This window comes from Papilio xuthus, unplaced genomic scaffold (assembly GCF_000836235.2).
Source record: "Papilio xuthus unplaced genomic scaffold, Pxut_1.1 DF825928.1, whole genome shotgun sequence".
NCBI lineage: Eukaryota > Metazoa > Arthropoda > Insecta > Lepidoptera > Papilionidae > Papilio > Papilio xuthus.
The window spans coordinates 6425052-6449563 of record NW_013532721.1 but is presented as its reverse complement, the minus strand read 5'-3'; the positions used below and the strand labels follow the sequence as shown (position 1 = coordinate 6449563).

Here is a 24512-nt window from a genome sequence, read left to right as displayed (position 1 = left end):
CGAACACTATAAAAAAACATTGTCTTGGTAGTTTAGTTTTAGTTGCAAAAATATATGTTTAGATTCTAAAACTAATTATAATTAAAGCCCTCTAGTGTCAGAACTAAGCAAAATTGGTTAAATGTACGTTTGTGATATTAAGTGCTGTTCACTAAAGGCTGATGGAAATTACACAGCACTGCGACTAGACATGCCTTCTATTTCACAAATATTATGTCAAGCGATCTGTAAAATTCAAAATGTCAACGTGACTTTTCTAATAAAAATATAGGAATATCCAAATAAAACACTGATATATTATAATTCATTTTATTCTAAATCAAAAAGAAATTACATTGATATAGAAATCGTTACAAAGGCAGTCTTCCTAAAAATAATGTTGAATACAACAAAACGAATCTAATCTAGGAATGCTTAAATTCAAATTAATCGATACTTAGTTTAAATTTGCAATAATAAATTTCATTATTCTACATATCCTATATGTGCTATTATGCCTTAATTATTAATATGGAAGAATTTTGGAGATTCATTGATGTTAGATACATAAGGCACTTATTGTATATGGCTTAAATGACTGATAGAAAAAAAAAACTTATATACTAATTATGTCAATATATAAAAAAGTGGAATTCATTTTTCGTCAAATGCAAGCCTGGTGCATCTACACGGCTTCAATGGCACAATGGTCAGAGTACAGTAAACGAGTATAACATTTTTTATACAGATTATACACACCTCTTTTGCACCAATGTTCACTTATTTCATACATGATTCACCATAAGCTTATATAAACTAAGATTTAATTCATATCGCTTATGTCGTTTATTTACTATCTTAAACTAAATGAAATCAGTAGACAAAATATAATACTTTCAACGATGTAAAGTATTTCGTTTAAAAACTATGTATACAGTTTTACATTTTTAAATCGATGCTGAATAATTTGAGCGATATGTCTTTTACTATGTTTTAGATATGTTTAATTTAGAGAGTGTATATTTTTTCTAGGATTAGTGATTTTTTATATTACCCTGCATAGGTAAGATCACAGACACTGTTTTGTTTCTCAATTTTTCATACATTTCTCTTTATTGTCTAATTGTCAATTCACAATGCTTTCACTACATATATTTAACAACTAATGTCATGCTCATCAATTTAGTATATGATCCCCAAAAGGAGCTATAATTATAAAATACTATCATTCACAACATTCAGATTGAGACCATGTAAAAGCCTAATAACAAGGTAAACTGTTTTTGATACCTTAACAAAGGTAATATTGTCTACACAAAGGAATGTATTGAAGCTAATGAAATGGAATTATCTTCGATAGAAATCGTAACACTAGGTACCGTTATAGCGTATGAATATTCTGAATACCTAAATATAAGGAACAAAAAATGGCAATGTCTCCAATACATAGTTTGAGATTTAAAAATGATTTACCTAAGATCAAGGGGAGATATCTCAAAAAATGTAAATGAGACATAATTGAGTTTACCGTATCGCTTAGGTCTCGGTTTCTTTCGAGTACTTTTCGATGTTAGGATAGATAGGTGCCATTTCGAGAGTAGATGGCGCTGAGGGTGCGTTGGAGCCGAGATGCAGGCGACGCGACAGCTCGTCCAATACCTCACCGAACACACGCATTGACATGTTCTGACCGAGAAGGTGCAACAGGAGGAAATCGCCAACCTGGTAAAAATAAATAGCAATCTTAAAATTTAGTTTATTTAAAGTATGTTACAGCCATCAGTGGCTTTAAAATAGTACAAATAAGTTACAGTTATAACAATATTAATTTAGGATCCAAAATTTACTCCAAAGTTGAAACGATTGTTCGTTTAAAGGCAAATAGTGACATCTGACTTGGTACAATCTATCTAGTGGATAAAAAAACCTTTTTTTAAACCATACCTGAGTTTTCCTAACAAGTGCCTCAACGCCGTTAGGTGTACCAAAGCGGAAACGTCTCTTGAGGATAGTCTCGCGGGTACTCGGCAGGAGGATCACAGCAGCTGAATACACTAGTGCCAAGCCCGACAGCACTGACAGGATGATGAACCTAAAATCATTAAAAAAATATTAAAACACTCTTTTATAGCAAAGCCAGTGACTCAGTACAGTTGTTTTTGTCTACAAGTAGGAAATGCCCTACAAATACGGAGACTGAAAAACAATTAATTTTACATTAGGAAGTGTTATCCATCAAGGATTTTTTTGTGTTTTTAACGTCGTACACTTTAATGTACGCTTCAGGTACGAATTAGCTATAAAATACATATGCATATCTTACCAGAACCATAAGAAGATAAATATCTTTTCGTTAAGGATGTTCAAGGCGAGAACACAGAGAGCGTCGTGTTTCTGGATTGTTCCAGAAGCACCAAATTTGTGGAATGTGCATTTAGTTACACGCGGGAACACTTCAATCTGAAAATAAATTTGGTATTATTATAGGAAGCGTAAGCGAGGCTCCGAGTTCCTCGGTGGGTACGTATAGTGAGCTGATGATGATGATAGGAAGCGTAAGATATTGTTTGGAAATTGATGGTAATTTTAGTTAAAGTTCAAATGGATTTAAAAATATGAAAAGTACCGAACTTACCATAGGGTCAAAACGTTGCTCCTGGTTCATGTTAGAGAATTTGACGACATCAGTGCCGTAAGTCAAGAAAGCGCCTCCGAGGAATGTGTCCAGGAAAAAGATGTTACCAACCTAAAAAATAATATTTATTTTATTAATATTTCTTTGAACATCAGTTGATATAATATTTAGAGTCTATACTTACAACGTTGACAAAGTTGAGAACCTCACAGAAGAAATAGCCGAAAGAATAGGTGTTGTGCATGTGAAGGGTGTCGTACAAGTACTGGACCAATCGACTCTGTAATTAACCAAATTAATAAAATTATTTCCGGAATATTCCTAAATAGTTTAAGGGTCTGCTTCGTTAGTAGTTTTCTCTGTATTGAAGATTGTATTTAAATGTAAATTATTATAATTAGGATGAATACCGCGTTACTATTTAATGAATATATTATCAAAGCAATATGTAACTTGTGGGTTATTATGAAATGAATGATATTAATAACGCACAAATAATGCTACTCGTACAACGATCACGGGGTCAATTACGAGGGATATCAAGTTTTATTAGCACCGTGCCTTATCTCAATTGTAGCAATTGGTGAAGCGGGACATTGTATCAGTTATATGAACAAGATCGGGAATATGTTACCTGTCTCTTGCTCTTGTCGTCTGCGATGCAGGCGGATGTTCCACGCATTCCGTCAGAGATCATGCGCACCTTGCCCTCCTCCCAGTTCTTCCAGATCCAGTGAGGAATGTAGAAGAGCAGACCCTGGAATTTATTATAGCAACCTTGTTAAATATGTATACAAAGTCTTTATGTAACGTTATGATACTACAACACAACTATACTTAGTATCGGTCAGTGGTCAACATTAATCACGTGTTGTAATTAATTATGCTAGGATAAAAGTCATCCATGAAACATGTAAAGATTCCTAGCTAGTGTAATTTATCAGAATAAAGCGTCCAATTAATTCGACCTCATATCTTCCAATCTAATGTCTTGATGATTCCAGGCATGTTGTCATAGGCGAATTTAACTTCCTTTGCATTTTAAGTTATAACATTTCGATGTATTTTCCCTTACCTGGAAGAACAGCATAAAGGGCACCCATTGGTAGTAGGCGTGTATGCGCTTCTCCTCTTCGTAATCATTGCCGAGGCCGGGATGCGCGATGCCCTTGCTCTTGGTGTAGGGCAGGGTGAACGTGTAGGTAATCCAGCAGTACGTATTCAAGATATGAGGGGAAATCGCACCGTCGTTAATACACGAGATCGGATCGCCTGGAAACAATTGAAAGACTGTTTAATGCAAGCACTCAAGGGAAGCTTTTGCCAAATATCCTGATGTGATTCATAGTAGCATTGTCAGAAATCGTATGATAGTGTGTGAGTTTGTTGTTTAATCGTGCTTATAAAATGGCAGAAAAAACAATGGTACATCAATTAAATTGGTGTCATTCTAAACAATGCTATTTACACTTTACTAGCTGTCGCTCGCGACTCCATTCGCGCGGCATTAAAAAAAAGCTGTTGGTCGCAACGTAATATTATATAGCCTAAAGCCTTTCTCTTTAAATGGACTATCCAACAAAAAAAGAATTTTTCAAATCGGACTAGTTGTTTCTGAGATTAGCGTGTTTACACAAACAAACTCTTCCGCTTTATAATATTAGTATAGATTAATCATTTTTTGCTTGGTCTTAAGTGACTATAAAATCGATTCGATTGTCTTTATGTAAAGCTTTCATTAGATTTATACGATTTATACTAATTTTGTACGTAGACTGATGAATCAAAACATTGTTATTGTTCCAAGTTCAGATTGCTTATTTAGTGTTATCAACATTGACACATTACGCATAGTCATTAGTGAACGGTAAAATAGTTTAAGTTGCTCCATATATGACATTGTTTTTGTTAGTACTATAATGAATTATCTCTTCCAATACAAAATATTATTATATTATACCCAACTGTAGCCGATGTCATGTCAAAGTTTTGAACGTTTACATATTTTTACAAATAGGATCGCACTGATAAAACTTGTTGTGATCTAATTTTTTTTTAATTAAATACGCAGAGATAAAGCGAGAGAGAGAGAGAGAGGGAAGCATGGCAAATAGTACAAACTGAAGTTATCTAAGACTACAAATATTTGGTTGGTGACTTAACATGTTTCTAAATTTAAAACTTTATTACTGGTTTCGAATCTTTTACAATGTATGAGACGGTAATGACGCAGTACTGCATTTCCTTTTACCTACACCGATCCCAGTGTCGAGGACATATCTAAATGTAGTGCCCCTGCCTATAGTAATTGTATCGGCCGTGACTCCAATCACCTTGTCCGTTATGAGTACCCCCAACCTATACTTTGAATAAGTATTTGTAAAGTTGTTAGTGCACGTAGGTACAGTTTAACAGTTACGGAACTAAAGCGGATGTATTGGTAGTTAGATCATAAAATATCTACGTTTACGCTTGAAACGGAGAAGGAACTAAAGCGGAAATGCACATATACGTAACTTGTTTAGAAGTAATTTTAATTGTAATTAGAAGAAAGAATTTTGGTCATTTAAATGTGATGTTGAATAATATCTTTCACTGTCTTATTTAAAAGCTGGATCCAATCTTATTGAACATATTTTATCGATTGCAATAACTTTGTTGACTTTTAATTTCCTATTTCACTGTTTCCATCTATTCCGTTTTCGCGTCTCCGTCCGCACAAAAGTAAAAAAATACTTAATTAGTAGCTCATGTGTTATTTCAGACTATGTTCCAAATTTCATCGAGATCCTTTGATCCGTTATGGAGATACCTTCTAACAAACAATCCAATTCGCATTTATAATATTAAAAAGATTAAATAGGTCGTTAGTAGGTTAAGAAATATATCGAGACAGTGCGATATTTTAGTTAATAAATTATATTAAATAAGGAAAATTGTAACGACATTTTAGGGGTAAATATTTTCCTTTATACTAACCACAATCGCGATTCTTTGAATGCCGATTCATGTTAACTTGTATGAATATAGAATTTACTTTTATGACTAAGGTTGACTGATGTAATATCGTAAGTAGTCTGTAGTCACGTACCGTTCGTTTTGGACAAAACGTTTACACTCCCAGTCGGCATTGAATCATTATCCAATGCTTAGTGTTGCAAAACATGATGACGCCGAGATAGTACAATAAATGTAACTTGTAATCTAAGTATATAATTAGAGGAAGCGATACTTCCTGTTTGTAGAGTTATAGAATCTTGTAATGTCCTATTCATAAGCATACGTAGTTAAAGGTAAAAGATTTATATTTAATTTCAGTTTTATCTGGAAACTTTGAAGCCAATAGCTGTCGCCTGTGACTTAGCGCAGGATTAAAAAACCTAATTATTACCCTATGTGTTCATCTATGGCAAATTTCAGCGAGATCCATGAAGCTGCTCTGGAGATACCTTTTAACAAGTAATAGTATATAACAATTCTATGAGAACTTCATGTACATATATCTCTTTCGGTCATATGATTCTAATTACCATTTAACAAGCATTTGTCATAGTTAGTGCGTTAATCATCAAATTAGTCTTCAGCCTCTGTCCTTAAGCAACACAGTATATAAGAAAGGAAATATGTAGACGTAAAAGTAATAGTGTTTTTTCTCTGAATGACGTATGTTTGCTTATATAGATATAGTGGTAAGCTTAGAAAAAAAATTAACTAACGCACAATTTTACACGTTTCAAATATTAATAGAATTCATTCTAGTTATAATTAATGTCTTACTAATATTATAAATGCGAATGTTTAGATAGATGGATGGATGTTTGTTTGAACATATCTCCAGACTGGCTGAACGGATCCCTCTGAAATTTGACAAAGATTGAGAACATAGTCTGGGAAAAACACAGGCTACTATTTTTTTAATCCCGCGCGGATGGAGTCGCGGGCGTAAACTACTTGTATTTCAGTCGGACCATAACTATCACTTAATCATTCTCAATATAAAAGTAGTTTTGCTCAAACATGTGCAGCATTTTTTTAGTAACTTGAGTAAGAACGCATGCGGGCCAATTCTCGTTATGTTAATTGTACCGTTATGTTGGTGTGTGTATATCGGCGACACGTGTGATAAGATTTAACGATCGTCGATAACTAGCATCGGTACGGTTTTCATGCGCTCAGTACTGGGTCACGGCAAACTTGGGCTCTTTGCAAACTTTAGCCTTGCGTGCACTTGGGACCTTTCGATTCCAAATTGCTATACTTCGATGCAACTTTCGACGATATATGCAACATTGATTTATATTGCTGATATCTGAAGAAATACAATTAAAATACGCATCTTAAAGCAGTCTCAGCCTAGAATAAAGTTAAATATGTCTCCATGAATACATGCATTATGTATGTACTTGGGATTTGATAGTCAAATATACTAAATACCCTGTCATGCGGTCGTCGTAGTTTATGATTGTACGCCTGGGATTTTTATATATTTTTAACAATGGACTTAAATGCAATAGCAACTAACAAATATTACCATTACGTGTAATTAAATTACTTTAACAATACTCACTTATTTTTCTCGCAATACCAAGTTTTATGAGATACTATGATGAATGCGACATGCGCTATAAAATGTCGCGTTGACCATATCAATTGGAAATGTCTTACTGTTTAAACACAATACATAGATGATTTGAAAACCTCCTCTTTTAGCTCCTCTTAAGCTAGTCTAGATACCAAATATGTAGTAACTCGTTTCTATCAAAAAGTTAGACTTCATAATTTTGAGTGATGATATAAAATAAAAAGAAACAAAATAATATTTGCATTCACATGTAATACAAAGTTAATTGAATTAACAATTAAATCAATTGCTTCTGCAGTTTCGAAGATGTGTTGATTTAATTTCGATTATAATTTTCTCACAGATGGGATCTAATTACAACCGTTATCGTTATATTGTTTCGATTAGCAATATCAGGCGTATGCAATGGACAGTGGGTCACGAACTACTACGTTGCATTTGACTTATCTTACAATGCTTATGCGACTTGGTAAAAATGAAATAGGATCATGTCCCTACGAAGATGTGATAAAAATTATATTTAGTCCACCACAATAGGTCATGCCTAATCATTTCTTTAGTTTGTTAACAATTAATTTGCAAAATATGATGTCATAATTGCTAGAAGAATCACCTGTTTACAAACTGGATAGGTTTTTTTAATACGTAAAGGTAACTGTAAAGTAGGTAACTAAAAACAATTTATATAAGTTAGTTTCACTGAATCTAGAACTTGCAATTGTATAAACGTGGATAAGAACATTTATTACACGTTCATAACAATGTTGTTTAATGTATGACATTTAGCTATAGTGAACGTGATTTAATGCAATCTAGGTCCGGTAATTTGTGCAGGTAATAATAATGCGCATACGCACAGCTTGAGTACACGCCTTTTGCCACGCACATGCTCATTTTATTTTTATGCCTACGAACAATAATAATAATTTGTTGTAGGGGAAACGAGAGCAATTGTAAGGATTTGTATTACGGCTAGGGGCTCTATTCTATCATTGTTAGTCGGAATTGAAAAGGATTTAAAAGTATTAAAAAAAAAGCAAATATTATTTTCATTTTCTAAAAGCAAAAAATACTTAAAAGTTCGTGTCAGCGTGGTTACCTCATTAGTATTTGTGTAAAGATATGACTATGTGTCTTGCATAAGCAATTGTTTTTTTTTAATACTAATCAGTAATTCAGTTGAAATTGTAACCTGAGACCGTTTGATTACTGTGCGGATCATGATCATTGATGATATAGCGCCAATATTATGAATAACAATTGACTAACTGGCCACTCATCACGCTTTAAGTGGAATTTAAAAAGTATTAAATAACACGCTCATATCGATTTGTGGTGAAGTTAGACGTGACTTGGTCTGTGTTGTAATCAATTTATTCACGTCAGTAAGTAATAAGTTTATTTTACACCCCCCCCCCTCATTTTAAAAACCTTTCGAAAACTGCATAGTTATGGAAAATGTATAAAAGTACTAGACGCAGTTATGCTACTTTATGAGAAACAAGTCCATCTTATTCCTTATTAAACATTTTATTAATGAAACATTGATGCTACATGCCTTAACATTCCAAATGTGGGAAGCACGTGTCAATTTCTTGTACAAAAAATTAGCCTGTTTGTTCCTGTTTTAAATTACATCTGTAAAAGATCAATGGACACATACGATCAGAGATGAATAGTTTTCATTTAATTTTGTTCACCCTCTTATCGTAGTACAAGTTACAGCTTTGATAATTCCAATCCAGACATTATATTCTGCACCATTTGATCGTGTATGCGCACGCATGTATAATAAAGAAACCGGTTCAAGATGATTGCTATCATGAATATAATAGACGTCGTTATTTCATTCGCGGTCTGCACTACTTTGATAGCGGAATAATGTACTTTATTGTATATAGTCAATTATTTTTTTTATTTACATGTTACATGTCATTAAAGAGGCTGGAGTTCAAATTCCTGCAGTTAGCTATTGACACTGTTACAAGCTAATCAACGTTGTGGATTATAATATTAAACTGTTTCTAACGCTACAGTTTATTAACCCAAAGAAAGAGGAATAAAGAACAGAATATAATAAACTCAAAGCCTTTTATTAACTACGAACTATTTCATGTCGATAATCGCGATGTGCCTTTAGCTCCTGAAGTAGTAGACATATAAAACCGTTTTATAATATTAATTTAATTGGAATGGAAATCTAATCCACAGGCTTAATGATTTGTTCTAGACTTGTTCTGAGCATCCAAATGTAAAGGCATTGAATATACAACACAACAAGAATATAAATAAAGGCGTGAGTGAATGCATGTAGCGAAGTACCTTTTACTTTGTTGGGAAGAGTAACTTTGCGTCAAGTTCAATGTCCCATGCACGCTCGGTATTAACCTTATCACGTATGCTACCACGTTGTTCTGTTTGTACGTCTCATTTGACATGATGTCTCGATTTGGGTAACTGTTACATACACCGATCGCTCCGAATGAACTGAAAGTGACTCATGTATTTACAGTTGTTACAAAATCACATAGTCCGGCTAGACGAACTGTTATTTCCTAGTATATTTATGGGTTATTTGGTCTTCGGTTTCTAGGTCATTCAATTTCACGGTTAATACTGCAATGGTGTGATTGTTGATCTTAATTATAACTTTTGTTATTAAACTTTCACTTTACGCTAATATTGGCTTGAAATATTTTATGACTTAAGTTATTATAAATTCTTAAAAGTAACAACTAAACCTTTTTTATGATAGACCCAACGGAAAAAAGGAAACCTGTACTGTTTTGTTTTCTTGTAATATCTCTAAAATACAAAGGAAGAGGTCGTTGCATTAACAAAGAACTTACCGATAAGATTATTGGCTGTAACGAGAAGGCAGCACAGGAACAGTATGGCGGACGTGATGCGGTAGTGCATTCTGAACACCATGTTGTCGATGACAGCCTTGTCAATCAGGTAGCGGACTTTGACGAAGCCCGCCACCGCTGACGCCATACCAAACAGCGCCATCTTGGATTATTTCTTCCTCTTGTCTGTAACAAACGAACCTGTTTCATTTATATGCTTACGTTTAGATCCAAACAACCAGACAATGGTTAGGGTTAGGGGTCTATTTATAAAACCGTCACATTGACATGTCCGACAATTGCCATACGGTGCACATACTAAATCGAAATTCAAACGGTATATTTTATTACGTTCCTTCTTGTAATCTGTACGTTCTCACTGTTTATACAGTGCCCCGAATTTATATCTATATTTGCTTTCGTCGCTCCGATAAAGGTCCGGTTTCGGGACTTAAAAGATTCCAACGTTAAATCATACAGGCATTACAACTGACTGAGTACCGAAGTCACACATCTCAATCGATGACCTCTCATATAATTTAACGATGTAGCTACTTCTCGCCCACGCTCCGCATTAGAATCTCGGGTCCGCGTTTTTTATGAACCAATATTCGACTTCACAGTTCAAGCGGTCACACGCGTCGATATAGACACATCGTTATATCTATTTTTATTTTATGCATTTGTAACGTACTGAGAATATACTGCTGTCTGTCGCTATGAAATATGCAAGTAGAATTGAATGAATACGATCCTAGTGGGTAATTCATCACAAATGGATCTGACCTTCGCAACTTCTTGATCCCGTTCCTACGCAGTGTCCACGTTGTTATTTAGGTCACATGCTAGGTACAAACTAATATCATTTTAAACGCTCTTCGAAAATAATTTTTATTTTGTAATGTTACTAGTTTTTAAATAAGACGTTTATATGTCTTGGCACGTAAATCTTAGATGAACTAAGTACACTTGAAAACCTTTTATCATAATCTCATAATCGCGGTAGGATGAGGTCGACCGCGACGAAGGCGAATGGTGCGCGGGCGCAGGGCCGCGGCGGGTCGTCGACCGGTACTCGGCCCGTGCTCCGCCTGCGCTCAAACCTCCCCTCGCTCCGTGCGCCCCGGCCTGCTACTCCTGCAGCGAGCCGACGCCAATTTTACGCTGAAACCAGTTTTGTAGTTTGCGTAGCGACAATGTTGAACGATTTGGCGAACTTACGACGGTTGACGGTTGAATTTCTCTGCAACGGCCGATCAAACATTAGTCCTCTACTACCCGGAATTATCATAATTATGTCTATGACATTGTCGTTGAACGAACATCTCGTATCGTTAAAGTATTCATTTAACGAGTGTTTGATTTGTGCGCTGTTTGTTCAGTGATAATAACATGGGCGTGAGCAAAGGGCACGAAGGAGCATTCTTTTTTTATGACAGTCGCAGACGCATACGTCATGGCGTTCTCTTTGTATCGTCTCTAGAAACCAGATACGTTGTCTTGATAATGAATAATATTCTTATTATGTTTTTCTCGTTGTTTTATTTACAAATTATGCAATCTTTAGCATGTTTAATGAGTCATTATAATTTAAATTGAACTAAGAATGCGGCGAGCCGAGGTTGTGCGCATCGCTTGTTGAGCCGGACGGCACGCGACGGCTCCCTGAATGAACACTAATTGCGGGAGACGATCGCGTCTGTGCTCTGTACCACCGGGCGGACTGGCGGGCTCACATAGTGCGACTAGTCCGTGGGAAAGGAATTCCGTGTGTATGCAGTCAATCGCTAACAATAGGAAGTGTAGTCGCATACAAGGTGGGCAAATAAAAGCACCCAAATACGTCTCTCGGTTAAAATACTAACATTTATGTGGTTGCAATTTTGGCTGAGAAAGACAGAAATAAAAGAGAGAGAGAGGCAAATATATTTATTTGTTTACACTTTTTGTTGTACAACACTTGTAGACACTTTTTGTGTCAAGTTTCTAAAAGACGAGCTCAAATAACGATATGGGCGTGTAAAAGCGTATCTAATGACGCGACATTGATACGCGTTGCATTTGTTAGGTAATCTGCGGTCGGATGCAAGTGAATGGTGAATTGTCTGTCGTAATTGTACGTGACGACGTCAAACGAACAACAACTTCTCGTATTCAATCTCATAATTCGATCTGTTTTAAATTTGATAACAGCGGTAACCGAGGAAGAACCTCAAGTAATAAAAATGAAATATCCGATCACATGTAAACTTGTCTTGGAATAAATCCATAGCTCAAAATCTATGGCTATAGCAGTATTGTCCAATACCATTCTAGGATTTCCTACCACTGATTGAAGAGACAAGTAACGCTGTAGATTATATCCGAAGGTATCATAAATACTAATGGACTAACTATTTTGTATTCCCTGAATTCCTAATGAGTGCCTTTAGAAGATTCTTGGAAGGATTACTCAATGAACATAAACTAATAAAGTTACTGGATTATCCAACAAAAGAATATGATCGTTACCGTATACCCTGACTTGTTAATTGGTTACTCAGGAAGACCCTTTGTATTTAATGAAATTAATATGTTTTAAACGGTTTTGGTGTCAGAAACCCACGGTATCTCGCCTATATAGTGAGGTGGTTAGACGGTAATCTTTAGGTTGTCTGTGGCACCGCTGTGTGTCATCGGAACAATATCAAGTAATACGGAAACATCGCATATCTATGTTGCGGTTACCCTTGTGTTTTACTCACGTTTCAGATAATCCAAGTTTCATGTATAACTTCAAGCTTTTGCTCATCGAATAAGCATAATATATTTTATTCTCTATTTTATATTTAAAATTAGAATAACGTAAGCAAAGCCACATTGGTAACAAACCTTGAGATTCTTTTCTTAAATATTGTTAAATACATGTGTGTTATTTTTGGTTAAAATTCCGGTAATTCTTGCATGAAAAATAAACTTTAATTCAGAAACAAAACATGTCAAGTTTTTTGTTAAGATTGATCCATCATAATATAATGTATTTTAATAATGTTAAAATATTAACGCTTAAGTTAATTTGTGCTATATGCTTACTCCTTTTGGTTAGAAGGATTTAATGATGTTATCAATATTTGTAAACATTTAATACGTTCACTTGGCTATCATAAAGGTCAAAGTTACCGATATGTTCGCGAAGATTGGTAAGCGAGTCGCGTATTGTAAAACAAGTCCATACTAATTGTTATGACGCGCGGTGTATATCAATTCGTTGGCTTTCAAACGAGATACGTTCATAGAACAAAGAACCGGCAAATTTTACTCAAACCTGTAATTAATTATATCATAAACTAGCTATCGACCGCGACGTTGTTCGCGTCGAATCAAAGTATCAGTAAGTATTCTGCTTAATTCCAGTATATCTATGTTCCAATCCTGTTCCAGTCGTTCTAGAGTAGTAGTAATAAACATAAATCAAAACATTCGTGTTTATAATATTGGTAAGATATTTTTATAATTTATTTTTCTATCATAAATATAACACAATTATAAATAAGGATTGTATTTATAAATAGAACGTGTATTCTAAATATACTAAAGTCCGGGATAATCGATGCAGGTTGCGCGCACGCCGCGTGACTGGAATCCAACAAGTGTGACCTGTTAAAGATGCCACCGGAGTACAATGAAATTAATTCCCGCGCACTACTGTGGGAAACTCTTCTTCACTTCTCACATGTTGAATGTGACGTATTGTGTTATGTAACATCATATGCCCATTGTAAGAGAACGAATGTTCCATCGAACTTCATTGATGCGGTCCCAATGTTAGAAAAGAAGACAACCAATATGGGCAGATATGGCATAAAGAACACGTTTTTCTAACCTAGGATAAACTAATCTCGGCCAATTTTTAGAGATGTAGGTAGACGTGGGTTTTTCTTCATTGTGCTTATATTTTTTTTTGGCAGAATTTGTCAGAAATTAGTAGACCGAAATAATATATTCTTATGTCTTATTTCGGGCTAGTAATTTCTGAAACCACACATATCAAGTAACTACATATTTTCTCTTTTAATATAAGCGGTACAGTTATTTTACTTTTAATTCCATTGATGTAATTAATTATGAATAATAATATTACGTGGAAGTTATGCTAATGATTGAATTGTTTGTGTGACGTTAAATTAGAAATATTAACTAAACACCTTCAATATTCATTTAATTGTAATCAAAGTGAGAATATCAATACTTCCAATTTCGTTTTTGTGCTCACAAAAAGACTAACATTGTTGTCGCCGTTAACTTTCATTATTGCGGATCTGAAAAATAATATTGTGCCACAAATAAAAAGTAATGATTGGCATCTTAAATAGCACAAGCTATTCTACGTTTTTTCCTAAACTATCGAGGGTCATTAACCACTAACATTACGATACGGCCGTTGCTTCGTTTCAATTTTAAATTAGTGTCGCAACAATATGGAAATATTACCGAGATTTGTTAGTAATACGGCCTATTCCCTCGTCTTTTATATTCAAATGTTTCTCGGGACAACCCTTGTCTTTTATTACAAACAGGTAGTGACAAAGTATTCCACAGGTAGGCTTATGGGATGGCTAACACCTTGTGCTTTTAAAAAAAAAAGTTATTGAACCGTCTGGATGGAATCTCAGTTTACCTAGCGGCCTAACGAGGTAGCACTCGGAGTAAAAAGAGATCCACGATGACTGTGCACAAGGCTTTTGTTCCTGCATATACCATACACATGCCGTCAAACTGCATTCCTTGCGTCGCCGAAACGTGTTTCCGATTCGTCCAGCCGAGTCTTTATGACACAACTTAACTTACCTTTAAAATCAACAGTTACTTTTCCCTCGTCGCTTCCCCAAAACTACGTGCACTAATTGTCCTTCCTAACGTCACAACACAACGGAGGGCTCGTGGCGCGTACTCGTTCAGTTATACGTCATAGTTTAAATGATACGTCATGGACATAATATTGAGTAGATTGAAACCGGTGGAGGCGTCGCAGGGGCACGCCAGTCGCCTGCGAGTCGGGAGCGCGGACTGGAAAGCGCACTCGCGCGTCGCCGCGCGCCCGCTCGTCGCGCGCTGCCGGCTGATGCGCGGCGTGTACGCAGCTATGCTTGTCTCTTTCCCTCTCCTAATGCAACCGGTACCCATATGACTTCCTTCTCTTTCCACCGTCCCAAATGCACAGTAGTCGGATCCGAGAATCCATCGAACGAGTTCGAGTCTGTCGTGACCACTTTTCTCCGTTAGCGGCGCTTTGAAATTTCGTATGGCAATTTTTTTTAATGCGCCTATAATTACCGGTTTATACGAGTGAGAATTGCTTCCTGCATTTAAACCGCGTCGCCTTATGTGTTAATATCAGAACTGACGGCATTTATATTAATGATAATTTGAAAAAGATTTAATTATCGGTATAGCGCTTTCAGTTGAAAGTATTATGAACATAACTGATTAAAGAATTTATTTTTATTATATAGGTATCGAGTAATGAATGTTTGTTTGGAACATACATAGTTGATATGATTATGCAAGTCTGTCGTATCTCGCTAATGTTTGTAATTACGAGGCGGTTCCATCGACGTCGATGTCGCATGTCGCAATTTACACTGATTAATAATAATTCATATCGGGCACAAAGAGGCTAAGTTAAATGTCTGGGCTGAGGTCAACGCAAGCGACCGGAGCTCTGTCATTGGCTAGGCATGCGGACCATCTACCTGTTGCCCGCCCGATCCTTACAAATAAAGGAATAAATTACGAGAAATAGACAGGTTTCACATTATCGGTTCCGCGAACGTATAAATCATCTGAACTTTTAGTTTTGCCAATTTTTAACACTTTTTTAATTTCACAAATTAATACAGAGTTACGAAGTCATTATGTAAAATCAGGTTTTCAATGACATTACCGAATCAGTATTGAAACTTGTTATTTAACTGTGTGCTTTTTGTATATTTCTTGTATTAGTTACGTTATATTCTTTAGCACGATTTATATTAGAAAAGTCATAGCATTTTTTCAGCTTCATGCCTAATTACAGCGTCGATTTTTTCTAAAGGAATAGTAGAACTATCACTCAGTTGGATGTGGTTACTAAGATTAGTTTACTTGTTCAGGACGATTAATTTAATTTAATATCCAATAACTACATCCTGTTCAAATCTATAGGTAAAAAGCTGATTCATCCCTTTTTTCTATCAATTCTGAATCATTTTGCCGCAAGACAATGCAGAGTTTTGTGTCGTACGATTTATTTATATTTCAACACCCAATATAAAGTTATAGATTGATAGTGTCTACAAATACGACTCAGATAGGTCATTGAACCTACATTTATTTTTATGATTTATGCCACTCAACTTTTTCTTATAAAACATAATATTAAAGTGAGATAATGCAAACATCATCATCATCATCATCAACAGCCTTTGCCTCCCCAATGCTTGGCATAGGCCTTTCCCATAGTGAAAACGCATATTCTTAATTGCAAATAAGCTAAGACGTTATGCCTTATATTATTAAATGGTTATTTCATTCATTGTAATAGTAATAGTAAACGTTAACCCCGGTTTTTTTCGATTTGAGTAAACTGTGCAATATGGCTATGTTTTACGAAAACCAACTTTTTGAATGATTTAAAATGTTACACTCCACTTTTCCTTGAATTTGATAAATGTAAATTAAATCATAATAAAGTTGATGCATCACCCTATAAGTTGAAATAGACATTTATGAACATAATGACTATAAACTTTTATGGATGTTTGTATTAAGTCTGAATTTGGCACAAGGATAAAGAATAACGATCTATAACTTTATATAGCTGCGCTCGTAATATTCCTTATTAGTCAATCTCTGGTTGATTTTATGTTTTTAAATTATATTAGTGAAATGTTTACTAATAGAAGGTTTTTTTTGATAACATTTGAAAGTCACGGTAATGAAAGTGACTCTATAACTTTTGATTTCATTGTGTTTTTGTTAAGGTATACGAGATAGTTGTTATGCTACCGAATTCTAATAAATTTTTGACTTGTGTGTAAACACTAAACATTCTATAAAGATTTATTGCTATCATTACATTTTTAAACAAGTTCTATATTATTTGAACATATTTTTCTTTTTTTTTAAAGTCGTTAAATATCAAGCCTGTGTTTTAATGAAATTAGAATAAACTCTTACGTAATACTTAACGAATAAAATAAAGTTCGATGCTCCAAAATACTTGTCAAACTTGATTTACTAGTGCCAAGATTCGACTCTTGTGGGAACCGTCTAGACGTCTGAATTGTGATGTTCTGAAATTTTACTCAAGTCTTTGTTACTTTTTAATTTAATATAAGATATTCTCAAACTACGATAATACAAGTAAGAAAGCATATTATACGAAAGCTTGAAAGTCTTACTGCAATTTTATTACTTGAAGAGCCTATCAGGTTTTGAAAAGTTCGTTACATTTAAAATGGGGAAAATATTCGGAATTAACTAACCTTTGTTTGTAACATCAATAGTCTAACAAAATCTTTAGAAAAGAAAAATTTTCATATTTGTTGCTGTTTCCTTAGCGTTTTGATTATTTCTCATCCGCGTTTTTGTCTTTGTGATATTAGTAGTAGTATCAAACAATAGTAACTAATTTATCTTCAATTACCTACTTCCTATAAAATTTACAAAGGTATCAATTTAAATTTGCACAAAATTTACATTTCATATTAGTCATTTTGTGTATTTGGTACCCTCCATAAATAAAGTCTCTGTCATGATTCTACCACACAAATTTCCTCTTTACGCGCAAGTATATACCAGATGTATGTGTTCCTGGTTTTAACAATGTCACAAACATATAGGTAGTACGTTTAGTTCCCAAGATACGCCTAACGTTCCGAGTCGCTCGAGACACCAGTGCCGCGCTTACAACTGGTTTGGCGACCTTTCTGCTGCGCAACGAAAGAAATCGATTTCAGTGATATGTTTGATCGATCGAAACTTTTAACCAGCTTGATATTTGATATGAAATCGCTACTATAAATTATTGGTTTTCGATTTGCGCGAACTATCGTCAGTTTTCTTCAATTTTTTATAATCTATCTGTGGGATTTCCTATATCTCTTTCTCTATGTAAGCGAGGAGATAGGTCGTTAACCTAATGGTATGTGATATAACTCGTTATTAGTAATATCCAAGATTTTTTATCATCGCCATCGTACGACGTCTATGGATAGGTGTATTTATTTCGATAATTGACAGCCTTCTTGTTGAGAGGATCACATCAATACTTTGACAAAAGTACTTACTGATAGATAACAGAATACATATGTGACACTTCACGTTGGAAACTTCATTTCATCTTCCAATTGTGATTTCATCCTCTCAGCCTACATTATGTAATATCATACATCAACTGTATAACAAATTCGAAATGATTTTACATATAAGACATTACATTTTAAACCTTTTTATATTTAATTTTTCCTTGCACAAGGTTTCAATAAAAACTAAACATTCAAGCGTTTGCAACTTTTTTAATCTATTGCAAATCTTGTTTTGCATATCCTTTTTTGCGATGAGTGTTTTGTACATATTCAGTGTTCTTGACACTGCATGTGAACCTACCAAATACATTATTGTGCATGTTTTGATTACGATCGATTCAATTTTACGAAAAGTCAAGTAGAGGTTACTATGGGTAAAAAGTAAAAGTACTAAGGGTAATTAAGTTTTTTTTCATCCTCGCAAACGTAGTCGCGGGCGACACCTAGTACAATACACATATAAACACAAGTTTACCGCTGTAGTGGTTTAAAGTACATACATGCGGATTCCGTTATTCAGTCAGATAATATTGCATCACAAGTGTCGAAATTGCGTCGTGCCACATTAGTGCTGATGTGTCATTAACATTTATCGATTTGATCTCGCAAAGTGGGGCAAATAAATAAACCTTTTTGTCTTTATTTCGTCATTCCCATCTACATAGGCATACATCGCATTTGCAACATGACGAGGGAGCAAATTTTTTGAGTACATAACAAACCTTTACATACATTCTTTAACTAAAACAAAGTTTCTGTTTCATGACTTCTTATTTGTTACTAATGTTTGTAATATTATAACTTGGATCCTTATTGCTGTGAGACTAAAGTTAAATTTTGATTGTCTTTATTAATATGCAAACTTACGAAGTACGTGAGTTGATTGAAAGCTCACCACAATGGCGGTTACGTGACCGATTATCCTTTTATCTAATTTGACTTTTAAAGTGTTTTTTTTTGCAAACATGTCTGTGCTATTATTGAAGTTTAGTTGCCAGTTTCAGATTTGTTCCTTGATAAGAAAGATTTTATCAAAGTAAAAAGCGATATTTGCGCTCTTTTTTCCTCAAATATTGTCTCTTATGTCTTCAAACTCCTTTCAAACAAAAGAACCTTGCCTTGTTTAAAATATTTCTTTATTACGTCGAAACATCTTTGGTCTAACTTACATGAGAATAGGGCTGAAGGCTTAGAACTTTCTTTTGAGTGTTTCCTCTATCGTTGATATAAAGTACATATACATTGGTGTTTATATATTTGTTATTTATTAAAATGTAATTCCATTAAATTGCAATATTTTATTGTGAAATTCTCCATTCATTCTCTCATGTTTTTTTTACATTTTCTAAGAAGGTCATCCCTGTAGCTTATCGTCTTAAAAGTGAAAAAAAAAACTAAAAACAAAGGCTTTCACTTTTTTGTTGGGAAAGGGTCAGCCATGACCATACATCATACCTGACTTTTAGTCCAAACTAGTTTTTTAATCCCTAACAATATTTATTTAATAAAAATTTATGAATGGAGACTAGTTTGTCTATAAGTGATTGGTTTGAAAAAAATTAGTCACAAACAATTTGCCTACAAAAAGACATACATTATGGTTTTTGTTAATTTAATCAAGTATTGGGATTTATTCTATTGCCTTTCTGTTGCTACTTTGCTCTGATATCTATATATTTGTAGATGATTCCAGTTCTTTCATCTTTTTTACGACTTTTGCCAATTTGGGAACGACCTTCTTTGACCTAACTTTCCAGACACCATATTTGTGTAGTACTCAATTGACGCTATTCAAGTTGCAGTATTGTTTTAAGTTACATTAAAAGTAATTGAATCTTGTCGATTGTCCATGTGTGCGATTCCGCGAAAGCCTACTAAGCGATTCATAACATTCACACGGACCGAGTGTTGGACAGTTTTACGTAGAAATAAGTTTGGTTGATATTGGCATTCGTGAGACTCGACTGATGATATGTAAAATTATTATGTACAATGCGTACTTATTGTACGAGTGAATATTGTCGTTAAATCGTTGGCTTGCTATTTATTATTTTTACTTCTGAATGTATAATTCAAACTGAATTGAAGTTAGTTTGTAGCGAGTCTATAGTGCAATTATTATTTTTTGTCATATTTTTATTTCTTGTTTTGTTTGATATTACGTGTACACTAACTGTCGCCCGTGCCTTGGTCCGCGCGGAATAGGTATGCAAAATTTCAAGACAATCCGCGCAGCCATTCTAGAGATACCTTCAAACTAACATCCATCTATCTAAACATTCGCATTTATAATATTAGAAAGAAGTAAGATATATATTTACAGATTCCAAAGTAACAAACACAATTTTTTTCTGTTTTATTATTACGAATTGATACCTACACCCTATAATTCATGACAACATGTCATTCAAACGTATAATCTTAATACGTGACAGCACAAATGGATTTGCGGTTTCATAAAATGAGACATATTTACGGGAAAAGTACGAACATATTACACATTAATGCCTCAAGAGCACGTAGTCAGTAAGGGATACTAAATTGAAAGAACGTTTTAGACTATTATTCCTATCTTTCTTACTAAAATGATTGTAGTTATGTTTCACTTTGTTAGTAATTTTCTTAATTATTTTTGCATTTAGTACTTACACGTTAAGTACGATAGCATACTTAAGTAAATAGTGCTTTAAGCGAAATCCTAGATTTGAACTACTTTGTTTTCATTAGTCACATAACTAAACAACAAGAATAAAAGAAATAATTAAATCACTAATGAATGCTTTTATGAAAGGAACGATATGTTTTGTTAACAGAAAACTCGGGTTGGAGCTGGTGCCACGACGAGGTGCGGAGGCTGTGGAGCCTGAGGACATCAGCCTTGTGGAACTGTACAGGGTGCATGTTGAAAGTGCGGAGAGAGCTGCAGCAGTAAGTTGTTACATAAACCTCTTATATTATTATCCGTTTCAGTAGTAAACATTTGTTATGAAGAATTATAGGTACAGCTTTATATTATATTTATAAATTTAGTAGCGGTCGCCCGCGACTCAAATGCCTTTGTGTTCTTACATCCCTGCAAAATTTCATCGATATCCGTTGAGCTGTACTGGAGGTACCTTCAAACAAACATCCATCTATCCATCCATCCATCCATCCATAAATATTCGCATTTATAATATTAGTAAGATTATTTTGATATACGTATTACTTAAGGTGAAATGTTTTCTGTAAGGGGGTCATATTAGTCGGGCCGTTTATGGGCATGTTGCTGACATACGACGTATCTGGTTTCTCCTTGCCACATGCGCTTTATTGAATGTAACTTATACATCTAGGGACTAATTACTAGCTGTAATAAGGTATAGATAAAATTATGAAACTTACATAAAATTGTTTTAACAGGAAATTTTATAAAACTGCTAGTCAATTTATCTTTACTATGTTTAAAATAATGTTAGTCAAAAGCCAAGGTTACATAATCAACAAAACAAGCAATGAAGCTATTAATAAAAACCGCGGGCGTAGAAATTAAAATTGTGTCAAATGTAGCAATTTTATTGTAATTTGCACAATCCACGACACGGTTGCGTCACTATAAATGTTTAAAGTTTTGGAACTTTGTCGCGTTACCTTGTAATCGATTACCCGTTGGATTCCGAGACAAAATGTCTGTATCATAACATACAGTCATCAATGTTTTAAACGGGCATTTTCGTCTCAGAAACCCACAGTACGTGAGCTTTGTCACTGTTATTACTTTTGTTTCGGCAAGTCATCCATGAATTGTATTGTAATACAATGCATTGTTCTAGTGGTTTTTGGTGATATTTCAAAAAGAAAATTCCTACAACCAAATGAGTATATTTAAAACCACATTTTTCCTTATATAAGTAAAACAATTTACTAAAATATTCTTTTAAAGTTTAAGTTCATCATTTAGAGCAGCGTCTTTAAGGTGATCTACTGGTAAAGATTATTTTGGCCTATGCTTAAGTTTATTGACACCACAATACGTCTAAAATTCCGGAAAGAAAAAATGTAGAATAAACGTCTTTATATTTTAATATGCCTTATCTTTCTAATCCTCATAAAATAAAATAAAATCCAGAGTAAGAAGAAACCGAATAAGATATAAAAAAACCAATCCTCTTAATTTTATTGGTATTATTCGATAGCGTGAGTCTAACCGTAGTTAGATCTTATCCAAGATTGTTGGTGGTAGTTAGCCACTAACGGTATGGTAATTCTGATCTTACAAAAGTGTTCTAATTAGGTTGATATTTTAGTTAAAGACTTCTGAATCTAGCTTGAGCCTAGTTATTGAGCTCTACAGTGGAAGGTGATTTTTAATGTAGATTTTGGATAAGAATGAGAAATTAAAAGACTGCATAAGTTAAATGATGTTGTAAAAAGAGCATGTAATTTAAAAATATTTTAAACAATTTCAGTGGCGGGGTACTCTTCGTCGTGCAGGTGGTTCAGGCAGCAGCTTCAACTCTGGTACGCTTACCAGTGGTGCTTCCAGCGCGCCCGCCCAGTCACACCATCTCATGTGCAGCATGAGAGATTTCGGCCACACGGCGGGCGGAGACGAGGCAGAGCTGTTGCTATGGTTACATGATGCACGGAGAGCGCAGCCGTTATCTGAGAGATTTCGCGTCAGAATAGCGAGGGATGGATTCTCCAATTACGTGGATAGATTACACGCTAATAGTACACTTTTCTCTGTGAGTATTATAACTATTGAATAGTTACTTTCGTTCTCAAGATTTTATGACAAAAGAATTTTTAAACATTCAATGAACCGGCAAATCGAAAACTGAAATAAATGAAGAAACGTTAAAGAAGGTTCTTCATCGCTTTTTGTAACTTGATTTTATTTTGTTTCGCACGTTGATGGTTGTTAGAACAAAAAAAGTGGAATTGGATTTCAAGTTTTTTAAAAATAGTAGCGGCTTAAGTAAATGTTTAAACTTAAAATGGCGTTGAAATTATTGTGTTTTGAAATCGCACTGATATAGATATAAAAATTTCCAATTACTCATCATTTAGTCGGATATTAAAATCCCATTCATGTACCTCTATGTTATCATTTGCCCTTCCTCTTGCGTTAATTTATTCATCATAACGTAATGAAGTACTTTAAAGTGACTAAATACGATAAAAAGGTCACAATGAACTATTTTTTTTTAACTTTAAGGCTATAAATGTGACATGTTTATCAAAAATGTGTGATGAAGATATGTTCTATCCATAATATTTTCGTCATTGTGTACACTAGTTTGGTCATAATATAAAATGGCTAACTTATTTTTACATTGATTAATATAGAAATTAAAGTTTATAATGCAATCTGACAACACGACTCCATAAATCAACTCATACATAGAGAAACATCACATGCGTTGTGTTTAAATATTCGTAAACCTTAAAGTAAATAAATACACATACACTCATGTATCAATCCGGTGTCTGTCTGTGAGTTAGCTTGTGTTGTATTCAGGACCTGTCGATGACGGACCTGTCCCGGGAACTGTGGCTGGTGGCGTGGGTGGTGCGCGTGGGGCGGTGGGCGGGCGCGGCGGGCACGGAGCGGCGCGGGCCCGTCGCACGCCGCCCGCTCGGCGCCGGCGTGCTGCCGCTGGCAGAATTCCTCAGGCAGCCCGGACATCATCCAGCTGAAAGAGAATACACATTTAAGGTAATTATAGACTAAATTAAGCCAAAGTACAAAGAGGGATAGATTTTACACTTTTATTTTACATTTTGATATTTATTACCTAGAAATATTTGTATTATTTCAGGTTTATCAATGTGAAGAGAAGGATTTTCATCAGCTGCATGACATGTTGATACGTAAACAAACAAATAAGTGCAATATTCTACCCGGACAACCTAACTACGGTATGTAATTTGTTCTTATGTTAGTAATATCATAACTGCGGAAGTTAAGATGGATGGATGGATGTTAGAAGGAAGCCGGAAGCCGGATCGAATCAACGGTTCTGGTAAAAGTTGCCAAGAGAACACAAGTAGGTCTGGAGGAACACAGGCTACTTATTAGGCTCTTTTTAATTTCGCGCGGGCAGAGTCGATGACTACAACTCGTCATAAATAGATTGTTAATTTCACACTGATGG

The 24512-nt window shown here is 34.7% G+C and overlaps 2 protein-coding genes across 2 annotated transcripts in view; one reads left to right on the top strand and one right to left on the bottom strand.

Annotated features, from left to right (window-relative positions):
- Window positions 1-24512, top strand: part of spg (dedicator of cytokinesis spg) — a 41133-nt gene that overhangs the window by 4551 nt on the left and 12070 nt on the right. Inside the window, exons 5-8 of the mRNA XM_013322505.1 lie at window positions 21186-21300; window positions 22821-23099; window positions 23876-24073; window positions 24177-24276. Coding sequence (XP_013177959.1) covers window positions 21186-21300; window positions 22821-23099; window positions 23876-24073; window positions 24177-24276 — 692 coding nt within the window. The remainder of the gene's footprint in view (window positions 1-21185; window positions 21301-22820; window positions 23100-23875; window positions 24074-24176; window positions 24277-24512) is intronic.
- On the bottom strand, window positions 296-15052 carry Inx3 (innexin 3). Its single transcript, NM_001311926.1, is given in 9 exon segments — window positions 296-1701; window positions 1924-2071; window positions 2303-2439; window positions 2615-2725; window positions 2799-2894; window positions 3249-3371; window positions 3690-3886; window positions 10046-10231; window positions 14873-15052. Coding segments are annotated over 8 exon segments (1161 nt in total). The 5' UTR covers window positions 10209-10231; window positions 14873-15052; the 3' UTR covers window positions 296-1515.